Source organism: Cyclopterus lumpus, chromosome 3 (genome assembly GCF_009769545.1).
Source record: "Cyclopterus lumpus isolate fCycLum1 chromosome 3, fCycLum1.pri, whole genome shotgun sequence".
In the NCBI taxonomy this organism is placed as follows: domain Eukaryota; kingdom Metazoa; phylum Chordata; class Actinopteri; order Perciformes; family Cyclopteridae; genus Cyclopterus; species Cyclopterus lumpus.
The window spans coordinates 28,129,437-28,145,198 of NC_046968.1; the positions used below are offsets into that span (position 1 = coordinate 28,129,437).

General features: G+C 46.2%; 2 protein-coding genes across 3 annotated transcripts in view; one reads left to right on the forward strand and one right to left on the reverse strand.

The window, feature by feature from the left end:
• Window positions 1–4,201: 4,201 nt before the first annotated feature.
• cartl (cocaine- and amphetamine-regulated transcript-like) lies at window positions 4,202–5,881 on the reverse strand. The gene is made up of 3 exons (XM_034527889.1): window positions 5,693–5,881; window positions 4,932–5,006; window positions 4,202–4,512 (listed from the first exon to the last, which is right to left on the reverse strand). Exons 1-3 carry the CDS (start codon window positions 5,828–5,830, stop codon window positions 4,405–4,407), a joined length of 321 nt encoding a protein of 106 aa, XP_034383780.1. The 5' UTR covers window positions 5,831–5,881; the 3' UTR covers window positions 4,202–4,404.
• Window positions 5,882–6,993: 1,112 nt separating this feature from the next.
• Window positions 6,994–15,762, forward strand: part of iqgap1 (IQ motif containing GTPase activating protein 1) — a 42,141-nt gene continuing 33,372 nt past the window's right edge. Inside the window, exons 1-3 of one of the 2 annotated variants that reach the window (XM_034529685.1) lie at window positions 6,994–7,141; window positions 7,259–7,314; window positions 12,125–12,227. In XM_034529685.1, the coding sequence (XP_034385576.1) occupies window positions 7,269–7,314; window positions 12,125–12,227 (149 nt within the window). In that variant the 5' untranslated portion in view covers window positions 6,994–7,141; window positions 7,259–7,268. Of the gene's footprint in view, window positions 7,315–12,124; window positions 12,228–15,762 lie in introns of both variants that reach the window. The other variant, XM_034529683.1, reaches the window with a different exon arrangement.

Consider the following 15,762-nt stretch of genomic DNA (forward strand, 5'->3'; position numbering starts at 1 on the left):
CGTCTGGCGCGTTATTATGATTCATAGACACGGGTTGTTGTTTCATGAACTGATTCTTTTATTAATCTGAAGAAATGTCGATGCAGTCGAAACCCCCAAAAGATGACTCAGGATGTGTTTAAAAGAACTCTCCTATCCCTCGTTCATTACTCCACCCATGAGCACGTATACGGTTCCTCTCTTTTACTAGATTCAGAAAGCCCATCCTGACTTCACTAAATATCTTCTTTTTCAGCTTGATTTTAAATGATGTTTAATTAATTTGGTTTTAGTCCAGTTTATGTCTTCTGTTACTTATAATGTAAAAAAAGAGCTGCAGACAGAACTGGAAAAAAATTAACATATTTTGAATTACAGATGCCACTTTATGATTATATAATTTTTTCTTAATGGTCCTATATACGTGATTCAGAGCGTTAATAAATGCATAAAGCCTCCGTCAATACAACTAAATGTGTTTTCTAATAACACAGTATGTATGTTAATAAGGTTTCTATTTTTTTCTGTGGAAAGAACAATAACCAATTGTATTGTTATATGTGTGCTAGGACTCACACAGCTTATTATTTATGTCTTTATACATTTATTTGTGGTTGAAGAATCGTTGATTTAATTGTCTGCTTGTGAAATCTCACCCTTAATGTTTCTACATCGTCATCTTCTTGTTTTACAAAACTGAAAAGCCCAAAAGAGATTCATGGGAAAGAATAACAGGTTAATATTAAAAGATAAATCTGCCCGATTTATGAATAAAATGTGATTTGTGTTTGTTTTGTCAATCATTGCTTCGTTCTCTGTTTGCCATAAAGCCATAAAAGAGGATAATACCATTAGTAAACAAGTAAACATGCATCACCATCTGCATGTGTGATTCATCCTCCACTATACTCACCCCGTCAGAGAGGATCCACACTATTGATCAAGGAGGGAGGAATTTAACAATATTGCGTCTCTCAGTGTTTTTGATGTGTTGAGTGAAATAATTATGTTTACAGCACATTTTGGGGATTTACCGAATCTCTAATCAATAATGAGCGTGAGGTAACACAGTCAGTCCGGAGGGCAGCAGGCTGCATCTCATCACGGGGTCAAAGGTTAACCTCTGCTGGTCCCACTGGGGTGACGGCTCCGCACATCTCTAAACGTCTTGGGAAACGTAAAGAAGTGCTCTCTGTCAGAGGAAACCTCCAATAATCAATATCCATCACGAAAAGTGATCAGGAATCTTCCTGGTTTTACATCGTGGCCACAGACTGTCTATAACACATGAAGCATAGACTTCTATACAACCAGAGGAGTCGCCCCCTGGTGGTCAGTAGAGAGAATGCAGCTTTAGCACATGAAGCATAGACTTCTATACAACCAGAGGAGTCTCCCCCTAGTGGTCAGGAGAGAGAATGCAGCTTTAACACATGAAGCATAGACTTCTATACAACCAGAGGAGTCGCCCCCTGGTGGTCAGGAGAGAGAATGCAGCTTTAACACATGAAGCATAGACTTCTATACAACCAGAGGAGTCGCCCCCTGGTGGTCAGGAGAGAGAATGCAGCTTTAACACATGAAGCATAGACTTCTATACAACCAGAGGAGTCTCCCCCTGGTGGTCACTAGAGAGAATGCAGCTTTAACATATGAAGCATAGACTTCAATACAACCAGAGGAGTCGCCCCCTGGTGGTCAGGAGAGAGAATGCAGCTTTAACACATGAAGCATAGACTTCTATACAACCAGAGGAGTCTCCCCCTGGTGGTCAGGAGAGAGAATGCAGCTTTAAGTTTATACAGCATCGGCTTCACTCGTCAGAAGGAGGTTGCCGCCTGCTCGTTGCTGGTGCAAGTTGCAGGAGGAGAGAGAGGAGGGGTGTTTAAGTTGGTTGCAATCTGCAACTTCGCCACTAGATGGCACTAAATCCTACATACTCCAGTAAAAGATCTGAGTACTTCTTCCACTGCTAATAGAAATAGTTATTTAGTTATTTGTTGGGACAAATGCCTTTACAGTCAACATATAAACGACATTTTGAACATGAGCTATAAATGTGTAAAATATCTTTTTGCATCCTGCTCCATTACAACGGCTACTAGTTAACCATCTTTTCTTTATCACATCTAGTTTTGTCGCATTATCATTGCGGCTAGCTCGCGTTACCTGAGTGAACCCAGGAAACAACAGGTGCTCAAACACAGCTGCTCATTGTTGCTTTTGGGAAGGATGGCAACAATAAAGCCAGAGAGCTCAGGTGGAGACAGGAAAGAGTCCATTTGGTTTCACAGTTTTAGACTTTCTATGGATTTAGTCAGAATGAAAATTCACTGGACGTCAGTCAGAGATAAGAACTGAAATAAAAGAACATTTTAGTCCCAAAATAGTTTCATCCATAAGCAATAAAATGCATAATTAATCAAGTCAATAGTAGTTAGAATAGATAAAAGAGTGTTGCCGACTGGCTGGGTCTGGTATGACTGGGAGCTAATGGCGGCTAATGCTAACTTCCATTTGTTTACCGACTTCACGACTCTTCACAGCTTCTGCTCCAGTTCCATAACTTTCCTTCATTTTCCCGTTTTAGTTTGTCTCACTTTCACAAAATGAAAGTTACAAACATTGCAGCTGACTATATCTGAGTGGCTTCAAGGGGAACTTTTCCAGATGTTGAGGCGTGCTTCTGCACATGTGACATATTTCTATGCACATTATTAAATGTATCGGATTAGAAGAACAAGTTTTTACGCTAGCTTTTTGGTATTTTTGCTGTCTTTTGTCGGACGTTATAATGTGTGAGAGCTTCCCTTCAACATCAAACATGACCAACTCTGCCGACGGGCGAGTTGCATTGTGGGTAATGTAGGCCGCACGTCATGTTATAGGAGTGCAACGCTGAATTGTTGCAGTCCTCCTTTAATACATTGAATTCCATTAAAAAAAACGAATGTTCGATATTAAATATAAGTTTAATATATACATTATTAAAACCAGAGGACACATTTTATTTTCCCATGAACTGAAATACAACAAACAGACTCTTATATAATCCACTAGTTATTATCAGGAAGAGGAAGAGAGTCGTATTCATAGCATGTGGTCATCAGTGCATGGAATACGACGACTTATTGAAGACCACACCCATTCTTTTCTGGAACAGACATGATCAACAACAACAACAACAACAACAACAACAACAACAACAGAATTCATCAATGAAGACACTCTTCTCTCCCTGTTGACTGGTTTTTATTGCAGGTTAAATGGCCTCAGGCATCAAGACCTTTGAAATGAGCTTCAGTCTTTTACGACTCTGAGGATTATTAAGACTTCACAACAGAATGAAAAGCGACGTCTCTATCTGCTGGCTGCAGGCCACACGTTATACACACATTGTATTATTTCATTATTTTTTTAATTATTAATTAAAAACGTGGCTTTTGTCACAGCTGGATGTTTTTCGCTTTCATCCGTCACAGCTTGAAACTCTGTGAATGAACTCAAAAACCAGCCCAGGCTTTAATGTGAGCAGCAGCGGGGGGTCAAACTTTAAGAAAGGTCAGCTTCTCGTGTTACTTGTTGTGTTTTGGCTTTTTTTTAAAAAGGCGTTGACTTTAAACACACGTAGTCGTGAGTACACGGTTGAAAGTACCACATTAATAATTAATAACGCGCCTCGTGATAACATTCCTGACATATTGTGTGAAATGCAATGCTCTTAAAGGTACTTCTTTTTACACTGTATTTGGGAATAGTATAAATGTGTGTGTGCGTGCGTGTGTGTGGGGGGGGGGGGGGGGGGGGGGGGGTGTAACATATGCCTTTATTTTGGTATCCTTGTTTAATGTTAAGCGCTTCATGGTCTCTACAGCTAACATGGACAGGAAGCGACCTGTTTATATGACTTATAAGTTTAGATTACATTGAGCCTTTATAATTAGGCATAATTAGGGGCGTGGCTTATGCTTTTGCTTGTTACTGATTGGCTCGGTGAACAAAGAGGAACAGTGTTGTTCTTTAGTTTCATCTTCTGTTATTTATTCCTTCAAAACATATCGCAGGTCATATTTATTCGCCGGGGGTGCAGTTCGTGACAGTGTGGGCTCCATGGCAACGCAGAGGGGGGCGGGGCTTAGCAAAGGGTCCAATTAAACATTGAAATTCAACCTGCGAGAAGCAAATAAATCCCACCAAACCATAAACCATAAATAAAACAGCATGTTGACAAAGACCTTTATTGAACATTAAACATGCGTACAGTAAGTCTCATCTCCTCAAAAAGCAACAACAACGCACGTTGCATATGAATGACGACACAACGCCGGGATGAGACTCTGGGGTTTGTTGCTGTAAAGGATGTTCGTGGGGAAAAAGATACATTTAAAAGATACATTTAAAAAGAAGAAGAAGCTCCTCGGTGCTTCAGATGCACCTGAGCAGGTAGGAGTTGCAGTTGGCTCCTCGGCCGCAGTCACACAGCTTCCCGATGCGAGGCCCGAACTTCATGGCACACCGGTCACCCACCCCGCACTGCAGGGGGGGGAGGGGGTACACACACACACACACACACACACACACACACACACACACACACAGATATATTTAGATACTTTTCTTTGAAATAATACAATAAAAGCTTGTACAAGCACAATGAGGCATGGCCACGTTGTCACTAAAGGGTTTATCATGTAGAATGTGTTTTATTCCCCTTCATGTGTGACATAAACACACATTAAATTAATCTGCTTTGATTCATTGTTTTGCTTTTGTCAATCATTCTGGTGTATTCGTTAATCCGCCTATAAGCCGCTCATCAGCTGCTGCTTCCTGAAAGGTGTTTCATGCTGTTGGCCTTTTCTCGTTCACTTTGAATTACCGGCCCGGTATCTTTTTGATAACCGGTTTAATTAAAAACATATAAAGCTGCATTAGGAGTGAAGTGACGTCACCAGAGCGATGCTTCCTCTCTTCTCCTCGGAGGGATCCCGACTGCGGCCGCGCAGCAGAGCCTGCAGCGCGGCGACCTGCAGGAGACCAGAAGACCAGGAGGAGACCAGGAGACCAGGAGGAGACCAGGAGACCAGGAGGAGACCAGGAGACCAGGAGGAGACCAGGAGACCAGGAGGAGACCAGGAGACCAGGAGGAGACCAGCAGGAGACCAGGAGGAGACCAGGAGACCAGGAGGAGACCAGCAGGAGACCAGGAGGAGACCAGGAGACCAGTAGGAGACCAGGATGAGACCAGGAGGAGACCAGGAGAAGGAGTCAGACACATGAGGGCATCTCATATATATGTGAACTCATAAATAATAAACCCTTTCTACAGAGGGGTTTGTTCACTCAGCATTCAGAGCCTCATTTATACACATTTATTAATAAAAACTATATATTATGAAGCTTTATGCAGAGGGGTTAGCACATATTTAATTAGATAATACTTTGTTTGCACATGACGTTTCAGAAGATGTGCAATACATAAAATAACTGTCCTAATGTCATTAATCGTGTCTTTAAAACACATAAAACTAAAACAGTTCATTTAAATGTTTTCTGCAAGTTCTGCATATTTCCTCTGAAGCTGAACTCAATAAAAACGATGCATTTGTTTAAAATACAAATACAAAAATATATATAAATATAGTTTATTTATTCTGCTAAAGTTGAGGCAACGTGACCAAAAGGATCCCCGGAGGATCCCAACGTGACTCACCAGGTCTCGGTCCGCGGCCGGCCCGGCTCGGCCCAGTCCGGAGTCCTCCTCGGAGACCTCCTGGGACGACTGGCCGCGACACGTGACGCACAGCACGGCGACGAGCAGCAGTGCGCGGAGCATCCCGGAGCTATCCATGGTGCTGGAGGAGGAGGAGGAGGAGGAGGAGGATCAAGACTCAGGGGTCCACCGGAGATTCTCCGTCCACCCACCGGACCTGCACGCTCTCTTATACGGACTCGTGTAAGCCCCGCCCCCCCGAGAGGCCACTGCGGGTGGATAAACCCAACGAGCAATCTTATTTTCTTATCTATTGACAGTGAGAATGGATGAATGGTCACGTGATGGGGCCTTAAATGAGGTGCTCACTCCTTAAACTCCTTAAAGTGCAAAACAAACTCATTAAAACAATGAACACATTATGTATAACATGTCTTCAGTATTAATGAGTTAATCAGTGTTATCTTCAGGGTAAAGGTAACAAGTTTAATTTATAAACATCTCAGTTGATTACTGACATAAAAAAAGTACTTTTTGTATTACAAGTGGACTGTAATGTGTTAAATATGAAAATGAGGCCTTACCTTATTAAATGTGTGTTAGTTTCAAGAACAGAAAAGTAAATATTGGATTAAGCCAGTTGTTGTATTTGAGTCAGAAGGTAAATATTTTATCTTTTTATCACTTTATCACTCAATGTTGGCATATATAAATCTTAAGTCAAGCTCCATGCACTGTTTCTGGAGAACAAACCAAATATATGCAATAATAAGTAAAAAATAAGATCATAGACAATAATATTCAATGAAACAGGTGAGAGAAAACAATTAAATAACTGATACATGATTACATTTATATTTTCATTTTATTTTGTATTGCATTTTAAGAAATTATACAAAGCATACGAAATTAATAAATACAATATAAAGTTTTTCAATTAAGTTTCTTCTTTTTTAATAAGATGAAATAAAAAATGAAACAATAAAACAGAGACAAAGAGAGAGAGAGAGATTAATAACTTTGACTTTAAAACAAATTAATAAATATTGCATCTCCTGATTCTCCACCAGACGCTGAACTACAACATAATAATCAATCACAGATCATGTTTCATCCACTGAGCCCTAAATACACATTATTCATAACCCCCCCTTTCACGGTGCGCCCCGAGGCCCCCGGACCACCTTTGGACACCGGCGCCGGTCTCACCGCCTGCACCGGCCGGCAGGGGGCGCTGCGCCTGCAGGTTCCTGCAGCCCGTGCAGGCGTCGAGCTCCGCTTCCTGAAACGCATACTTCAGGATTAGGAAGAACACACCCAGTGACATCAGTGCGCTTTGAAGAAGAAGAAGAAGAAGAAGAAGAAGAAGAAGAAGAAGGAGGAGGAGGAGGAGGAGGAGAAGAAGTCTCCAGTCCAAGCTGCGCACAGGAGCAACGACAGGGCCGAAAGGTCCTCCCCGGGTTTCTTTTAAATATATTTTTTATTTAAATCTCCGGAGAGTTCGAGAAGCAAACTGTCCCCAAAAACCTGCGCGTAAAGTTCGTTTTTCTCGTGTTTGACGCGCAGAGAGGAGGACATGTCCACTTCCGACGAGACGGACGGGCTGCGGCCGAGATATGGCTGTAAGTTGGGACTCTCTTCTGGCTTTCTGTGTGCGTGTGTGTGTGTGTGTGTGTGTGCGCGTGTGTGTGCTCCTCTGGAGATGCTTCACCCCGCAGATCCGGGACCAGCGCTCCGCTTCGTGCAAACGCTCCAAAAAAAACTTCAGGGAAAGTTTGCAGGAAGCGGGTTTTTACTTGCCTTGTGGCAGCGTGGCTGCACATTAATTATGACTTCCGCGTTAGTTATTTTTTTTTTAAAATGTGTAACGCAGCGCGCGGCGGAGGAGGACAGAGGCCCGCGCGGAGAGGGTTACAGTTGAAAAAGTTACATCATGGTCAATTATGGCGAATATTGCAAACGAGGCGGAATATTGTAACTGCAACAAGCACCGTGGATTTAAAGAAAGACTTTATGAGTTATGGTGTTACAGAGAAACGTGTGATTCAGTCCTCCATCTTTCATTTGGGATTGCACAATAACGCTTCTTCTTCTTTTTTTTTTAACAAGAGAACAAGAAGTGTTGTGAACGTGTGTCATGTTTCCACGCTGTGAAATCAGGATTTACCTGTTGATGATGTGGCCAGCTCTGATGTGACAGGACCCCCGCCCCTCTAGCCCCTCCCCCCTCTCCCCCTCCATACTTTGGGAGGATCAACTTCAGTGGGGGACATTTCTCTGGAGGCTCCACGCTGGGAACCGACCCAGTGACCTCCCCCTACCCCGCATTGTTGTTCTGATTGTTTTCCGTGTATTAACGGGCCACTGATGAAGGAGGCCGGGTTCCTCTCGTGTTAACGGGTCACTAGTGAAGGAGGCCGGGTTCCTCTCGTGTTAACGGGTCACTAGTGAAGGAGGCCGGGTTCCTCTCGTATTAACGGGCCACTGATGAAGGAGGCCGGGTTCCTCTCGTGTTAACGGGTCACTAGTGAAGGAGGCCGGGTTCCTCTCGTATTAACGGGTCACTAGTGAAGGAGGCCGGGTTCCTCTCGTATTAACGGGCCACTGATGAAGGAGGCCGGGTTCCTCTCGTGTTAACGGGCCACTGATGAAGGAGGCCGGGTTCCTCTCGTGTTAACGGGTCACTAATGAAGGAGGCCGGGTTCCTCTCGTGTTAACGGGTCACTAATCAAGGAGGCCGGGTTCCTCTTGTGTTAACGGGTCACTGGTGAAGGAGGCCGGGTTCCTCTCGTATTAACGGGCCACTGATGAAGGAGGCCGGGTTCCTCTCGTGTTAACGGGTCACTGGTGAAGGAGGCCGGGTTCCTCTCGTGTTAACGGGTCACTAGTGAAGGAGGCCGGGTTCCTCTCGTATTAACGGGCCACTGATGAAGGAGGCCGGGTTCCTCTCGTGTTAACGGGTCACTAATGAAGGAGGCCGGGTTCCTCTCGTATTAACGGGCCACTGATGAAGGAGGCCGGGTTCCTCTCGTATTAACGGGCCACTGATGAAGGAGGCCGGGTTCCTCTCGTGTTAACGGGTCACTAGTGAAGGAGGCCGGGTTCCTCTCGTGTTAACGGGTCACTAGTGAAGGAGGCCGGGTTCCTCTCGTATTAACGGGCCACTGATGAAGGAGGCCGGGTTCCTCTCGTGTTAACGGGTCACTAGTGAAGGAGGCCGGGTTCCTCTCGTATTAACGGGTCACTAGTGAAGGAGGCCGGGTTCCTCTCGTATTAACGGGCCACTGATGAAGGAGGCCGGGTTCCTCTCGTGTTAACGGGCCACTGATGAAGGAGGCCGGGTTCCTCTCGTGTTAACGGGTCACTAATGAAGGAGGCCGGGTTCCTCTCGTGTTAACGGGTCACTAATCAAGGAGGCCGGGTTCCTCTTGTGTTAACGGGTCACTGGTGAAGGAGGCCGGGTTCCTCTCGTATTAACGGGCCACTGATGAAGGAGGCCGGGTTCCTCTCGTGTTAACGGGTCACTGGTGAAGGAGGCCGGGTTCCTCTCGTGTTAACGGGTCACTAGTGAAGGAGGCCGGGTTCCTCTCGTATTAACGGGCCACTGATGAAGGAGGCCGGGTTCCTCTCGTGTTAACGGGTCACTAATGAAGGAGGCCGGGTTCCTCTCGTATTAACGGGCCACTGATGAAGGAGGCCGGGTTCCTCTCGTGTTAACGGGTCACTAGTGAAGGAGGCCGGGTTCCTCTCGTATTAACGGGTCACTAGTGAAGGAGGCCGGGTTCCTCTCGTATTAACGGGCCACTGATGAAGGAGGCCGGGTTCCTCTCGTGTTAACGGGTCACTAATGAAGGAGGCCGGGTTCCTCTCGTGTTAACGGGTCACTAATGAAGGAGGCCGGGTTCCTCTCGTATTAACGGGCCACTGATGAAGGAGGCCGGGTTCCTCTCGTGTTAACGGGCCTCTGATGAAGGAGGCCGGGTTCCTCTCGTGTTAACGGGCCTCTGATGAAGGAGGCCGGGTTCCTCTCGTGTTAACGGGTCACTAATGAAGGAGGCCGGGTTCCTCTCGTGTTAACGGGCCTCTGATGAAGGAAGCCGGGTTCCTCTCGTGTTAACGGGTCAATAATGAAGGAGGCCGGGTTCCTCTCGTGTTAACGGGCCTCTGATGAAGGAGGCCGGGTTCCTCTCGTGTTAACGGGCCTCTGATGAAGGAGGCCGGGTTCCTCTCGTGTTAATGGGTCAATAATGAAGGAGGCCGGGTTCCTCTCGTGTTAACGGGCCTCTGATGAAGGAGGCCGGGTTCCTCTCGTGTTAACGGGTCACTGATGAAGGAGGCCGGGTTCCTCTCGTGTTAATGGGCCTCTGATGAAGGAGGCCGGGTTCCTCTCGTGTTAACGGGTCACTAATGAAGGAGGCCGGGTTCCTCTCGTGTTAACGGGCCTCTGATGAAGGAGGCCGCCGGGTTCCTCTCGTGTTAACGGGACACTAGTGAAAGAGGCCGGGTTCCTCTCGTGTTAACGGGTCACTAATGAAGGAGGCTGGGTTCCTCTCGTGTTAACGGGCCTCTGATGAAGGAGGCCGGGTTCCTCTCGTGTTAACGGGCCTCTGATGAAGGAGGCCGGGTTCCTCTCGTGTTAACGGGTCACTAGTGAAGGAGGCCGGGTTCCTCTCGTGTTAACGGGCCTCTGATGAAGGAAGCCGGGTTCCTCTCGTGTTAACGGGTCACTAATGAAGGAGGCCGGGTTCCTCTCGTGTTAACGGGCCTCTGATGAAGGAGGCCGGGTTCCTCTCGTGTTAACGGGTCACTAGTGAAGGAGGCCGGGTTCCTCTCGTGTTAACGGGTCACTAATGAAGGAGGCCGGGTTCCTCTCGTGTTAACGGGTCACTAGTGAAGGAGGCCGGGTTCCTCTCGTGTTAACGGGTCACTAGTGAAGGAGGCAGGGTTCCTCTCGTGTTAACGGGCCTCTGATGAAGGAAGCCGGGTTCCTCTCGTGTTAACGGGTCAATAATGAAGGAGGCCGGGTTCCTCTCGTGTTAACGGGCCTCTGATGAAGGAAGCCGGGTTCCTCTCGTGTTAACGGGTCACTAATGAAGGAGGCCGGGTTCCTCTCGTGTTAACGGGTCACTAATGAAGGAGGCCGGGTTCCTCTCGTGTTAACGGGTCACTAGTGAAGGAGGCCGGGTTCCTCTCGTGTTAACGGGTCACTAGTGAAGGAGGCCGGGTTCCTCTCGTGTTAACGGGTCACTAGTGAAGGAGGCCGGGTTCCTCTCGTGTTAACGGGTCACTAATGAAGGAGGCTGGGTTCCTCTCGTGTTAACGGGCCTCTGATGAAGGAGGCCGGGTTCCTCTCGTGTTAACGGGTCACTAATGAAGGAGGCTGGGTTCCTCTCGTGTTAACGGGCCTCTGATGAAGGAGGCCGGGTTCCTCTCGTGTTAACGGGCCTCTGATGAAGGAGGCCGGGTTCCTCTCGTATTAACGGGTCACTAATGAAGGAGGCCGGGTTCCTCTCGTGTTAACGGGTCACTAGTGAAGGAGGCCGGGTTCCTCTCGTGTTAACGGGTCACTAGTGAAGGAGACCGGGTTCCTCTCGTGTTAACGGGTCACTAATGAAGGAGGCCGGGTTCCTCTCGTGTTAACGGGTCACTAATGAAGGAGGCTGGGTTCCTCTCGTGTTAACGGGCCTCTGATGAAGGAGGCCGGGTTCCTCTCGTGTTAACGGGTCACTAATGAAGGAGGCTGGGTTCCTCTCGTGTTAACGGGCCTCTGATGAAGGAGGCCGGGTTCCTCTCGTGTTAACGGGCCTCTGATGAAGGAGGCCGGGTTCCTCTCGTGTTAACGGGTCACTAGTGAAGGAGGCCGGGTTCCTCTCGTGTTAACGGGCCTCTGATGAAGGAAGCCGGCTTCCTCTCGTGTTAACGGGTCACTAATGAAGGAGGCCGGGTTCCTCTCGTGTTAACGGGTCACTAATGAAGGAGGCCGGGTTCCTCTCGTGTTAACGGGCCTCTGATGAAGGAGGCCGGGTTCCTCTCGTGTTAACGGGTCACTAATGAAGGAGGCCGGGTTCCTCTCGTGTTAACGGGCCTCTGATGAAGGAGGCCGGGTTCCTCTCGTGTTAACGGGTCACTAATGAAGGAGGCCGGGTTCCTCTCGTGTTAACGGGCCTCTGATGAAGGAGGCCGGGTTCCTCTCGTGTTAACGGGCCTCTGATGAAGGAGGCCGGGTTCCTCTCGTGTTAACGGGTCACTAGTGAAGGAGGCCGGGTTCTTCTCGTGTTAACGGGCCTCTGATGAAGGAGGCCGGGTTCCTTCTGTGAGGAGCTCCGGGGAGCCAGATGGAAACAGCTGTTTTCTCTCATCGGTGATTCTGTACATTCAGCCAATGCACCTTTTCTTATTCCTGTTGTTGTTGTTGTTGTTGTTGGGCCTCAGCCGTCCTGGATGGCGTGGAGCGGCTCACGGCGGAGGAGATGGACGAGCAGCGGCAGCAGAACATGGCCTACGAGTACCTTTGTCACCTGGAGGAAGCCAAACGGTAAGAGCTGGAGCATAATTACTGTAATTCGTGGACCAATCAGAACGTAATGAATTGATTGGTCCTCTCTGATTGGTCCTCTCTCTCAGGAACTCTGGTCACACGTTTCAGAACTTTTTTTTTGGCTCCTTCGGTTTTGCAGAAAAAAGAACACGTGAAGCAACACTTTCATTTCCTGATTTTCAAAGCGAGGCGATAAAATAACGACGATGTAATTGTAGATCTTTACTTTTATAATTGACGCACAAAACCTGTAGCATTTTAATTATTTGCAGTTAGTGAGAAAGTGTTTGAGCACACGCACGCACACACACACAGACAGACACCCACACAGACACACACACACACACACAGTGTGACTCTGGGTGGGAACAGCTTTAAAAAGAGGAAGGTTTGAGCGCGACAGGAAGTGACTCATTCTTCTCGGTTGATTCGAGTGTTTCCCACTGTTGCTACAGAAAACCACAGTTGTCATAGCAACCGGTTCCGGTGCGTGAGTCCGCCATGGCGCGCGCCACCAACATCTTATCTCACCTGCTCCGTTACTGTCTGTGATCTCCAGGGAATTCCTGGAAGGACTTCTGTTTTCGTCTGAAGCCACAAAGTGACGAATGTCTCTGAACTCGCCAAAATAAAAGCCTTTTTTTCGTCTTTAAAAAAAACAAAAAAACAGTTGGAATGTCTCACATTAGAATCCACTCATGAAGAGAAACGTAAAACGTTCTCTTCCTTCGTTCTTCATGTTCATGACTCAACTTTTCCCCCCCCACCCCCCCCCCCCCCAAAAGAAATGTGCTTGTCAGAGTGGAATTTGCCGTTTCTGCCCAAATGGAAGTAAACGTGTCGCAGGATTATGTTTCCACAGGCCGATTGGCTAATGAGTGCAGAAGTATCAGGGGGTGGAAGGAGGAAGCCATCGTGACTAACTTACTTTAAAATACATCACCGTTACTTATTAGAAGTACATATTTAGCCGTGATGATTTAAAAGAGATTTTTTTTAATTCAGTATTGTAGTAGTACTAGTATTAGTAGTAGTAGTAGTAGTAGTAGCAGTAGTAGTAGCACTAGTAGTAGTAGCAGTAGTAGTAGTAGTAGTAGTAGTAGCAGTAGCAGTAGTAGTAGCACTAGTAGTAGTAGTAGTAGTAGTAGTAGTAGTAGTAGTAGTACCAGTAGTAGTAGTAGTACTAGTAGTAGTAGTAGCAGTAGAAGTAGTAGTAGTAGTAGCAGTAGTAGTAGCAGCAGTAGTAGTACCAGTAGTAGTAGTAGTACTAGTAGTAGTAGTAGCAGTAGAAGTAGTAGTAGTAGCAGTAGTAGTACTAGTAGTAGTACTAGTAGCAGTAGTAGTAGTAGTAGTAGCAGTAGTAGTACTAGTAGTAGTAGCAGTAGTAGTAGAAGTAGCAGTAGTAGCAGTAGCAGTACCAGTAGCAGTAGTAGTACTAGTAGCAGTAGTAGTAGTAGTAGCAGTAGTAGTAGTACTAGTAGTAGCAGTAGCAGTAGTAGTAGCAGTAGTAGTAGTACTAGTAGTAGCAGTAGCAGTAGTAGTAGTAGTAGCAGTAGTAGTAGTAGTAGTAGTAGCAGTAGTAGTACTAGTAGTAGTAGCAGTAGTAGTAGAAGTAGCAGTAGTAGTAGTAGTAGTAGTAGTAGCAGTAGTAGTACTAGTAGTAGTACTAGTAGCAGTAGTAGTAGTAGTAGTAGCACTAGTAGTAGTAGCAGTAGTAGTAGTAGTAGCAGTAGCAGTACCAGTAGCAGTAGTAGTACTAGTAGCAGTAGTAGTAGTAGTAGCACTAGTAGTAGTACTAGTAGTACCAGTAGCAGTAGTAGTAGCAGTAGTAGTAGTACTAGTAGTAGCAGTAGCAGTAGTAGTAGTAGTAGCAGTAGTAGTAGTAGTAGTACTAGTAGTAGTAGTAGTAGTAGTAGTAGTAGTAGTAGTAGTAGTAGTAGTAGTAGCAGCAGTAGCAGTAGTAATACTAGTAGTAGTAGTAGAAGTAGCAGTAGAAGTAGCAGTAGTAGTAGTAGTAGTAGCAGTAGTAGTAGTACTAGTAGTAGCAGTAATACTAGTAGTAGTAGTAGCAGTAGCAGTAGTAGTAGTAGTAGTAGCACTAGTAGTAGTAGTAGTACTAGTAGCAGTAGCAGTAGTAGTAGTAGTAGTAGCAGTAGTAGTAGTACTAGTAGTAGCAGTAATACTAGTAGTAGTAGTAGCAGTAGCAGTAGTAGTAGTAGTAGTAGCACTAGTAGTAGTAGTAGTACTAGTAGCAGTAGCAGTAGTAGTAGTAGTAGTAGTAGCACTAGTAGTAGTAGTAGTAGTAGTAGTAGCACTAGTAGTAGTAGTACTAGTAGCACTAGTAGTAGTAGTACTAGTAGCAGTAGCAGTAGTAGTAGTAGTAGTAGCACTAGTAGTAGTAGTAGTAGCAGTAGTAGCAGTAGTAGTAGTAGTAGTAGTAGCACTAGTAGTAGTACTAGTAGCAGTAGTAGCAGTAGTAGTAGTAGTAGTACTAGTAGCAGTAGTAGTAGTAGCACTAGTAGTAGTAGTACTAGTAGTAGTATAAGTTATTTCTGTATTTTTTTTAAATTTGCATCAGGAGGAATCCAAACAATTGCAATATGGCCGACATCTTCACACTAAAAACACGACAGCAGGGACCAGCTTTGACTGTTTGAGCAGCGCTGCAGCCACAGAGTCCACTTCCTGTCCTTCACCAGAGAGACGCAGGAGAAAACACCTGAAAGATTCTGTTGTTTTGAGAACCCATTTGTGTCAGGAGGGGAACACCTGAGCCTGCAGAGGAACGCCGGGGAGTTAAAGGAATGCTGGGAGTGTGTGTTGATGCACACTGGTATGATGGGAATGCCTCTGACAGGTGCACAGCAGGGTGTGTGTATGTGTGTGTGTGTGTGTGCAGCACCTGTGTGCAGCTGCAGGAACGCAGTGTGTGTGCTCTGACGACCTGAACTCACACACTGTCTCTTTCTCTCAGATGCAAACTCTGTTATCGCTCTCATTTTCATGTTCCCATCAAACCCAGAGGAGCCGTCGGAGGTTATCGCGCCCTATTTGAAAGCTCGCCGACCTGTTTTGTCTCTTTTATTGCTTTTTCAAATACGAGATATTGTGTTTCAGGTCTCATCCAACATTTGTAGCAATACCGACGCTAAAGCCCTCAGCGGGCGGGTGGAGGTGGACGGGTCCGGTTGTGTCGCCTCAACCTAACTTGTTGGTTTTGTGTCGCCTCAACCTAACTTGTTGGTTTTGTGTCGCCTCAACCTAACATGTTGGTTTTGTGTCGCCTCAACCTAACTTGTTGGTTTTGTGTCGCCTCAACCTAACTTGTTGGTTTTGTGTCGCCTCAACCTAACTGTTGGTTTTGTGTCGCCTCAACCTAACATGTTGGTTTTGTGTCGCCTCAACCTAACTTGTTGGTTTTGTGTCGCCTCAACCTAACTTTTTGGTTGTGTCGCCTCAACCTACCTTGTTGGTTGTGTCGCCTCAACCTAACTTGTTGGTTGTGTCGCCTCAACCTAAATGTTGGTTTTGT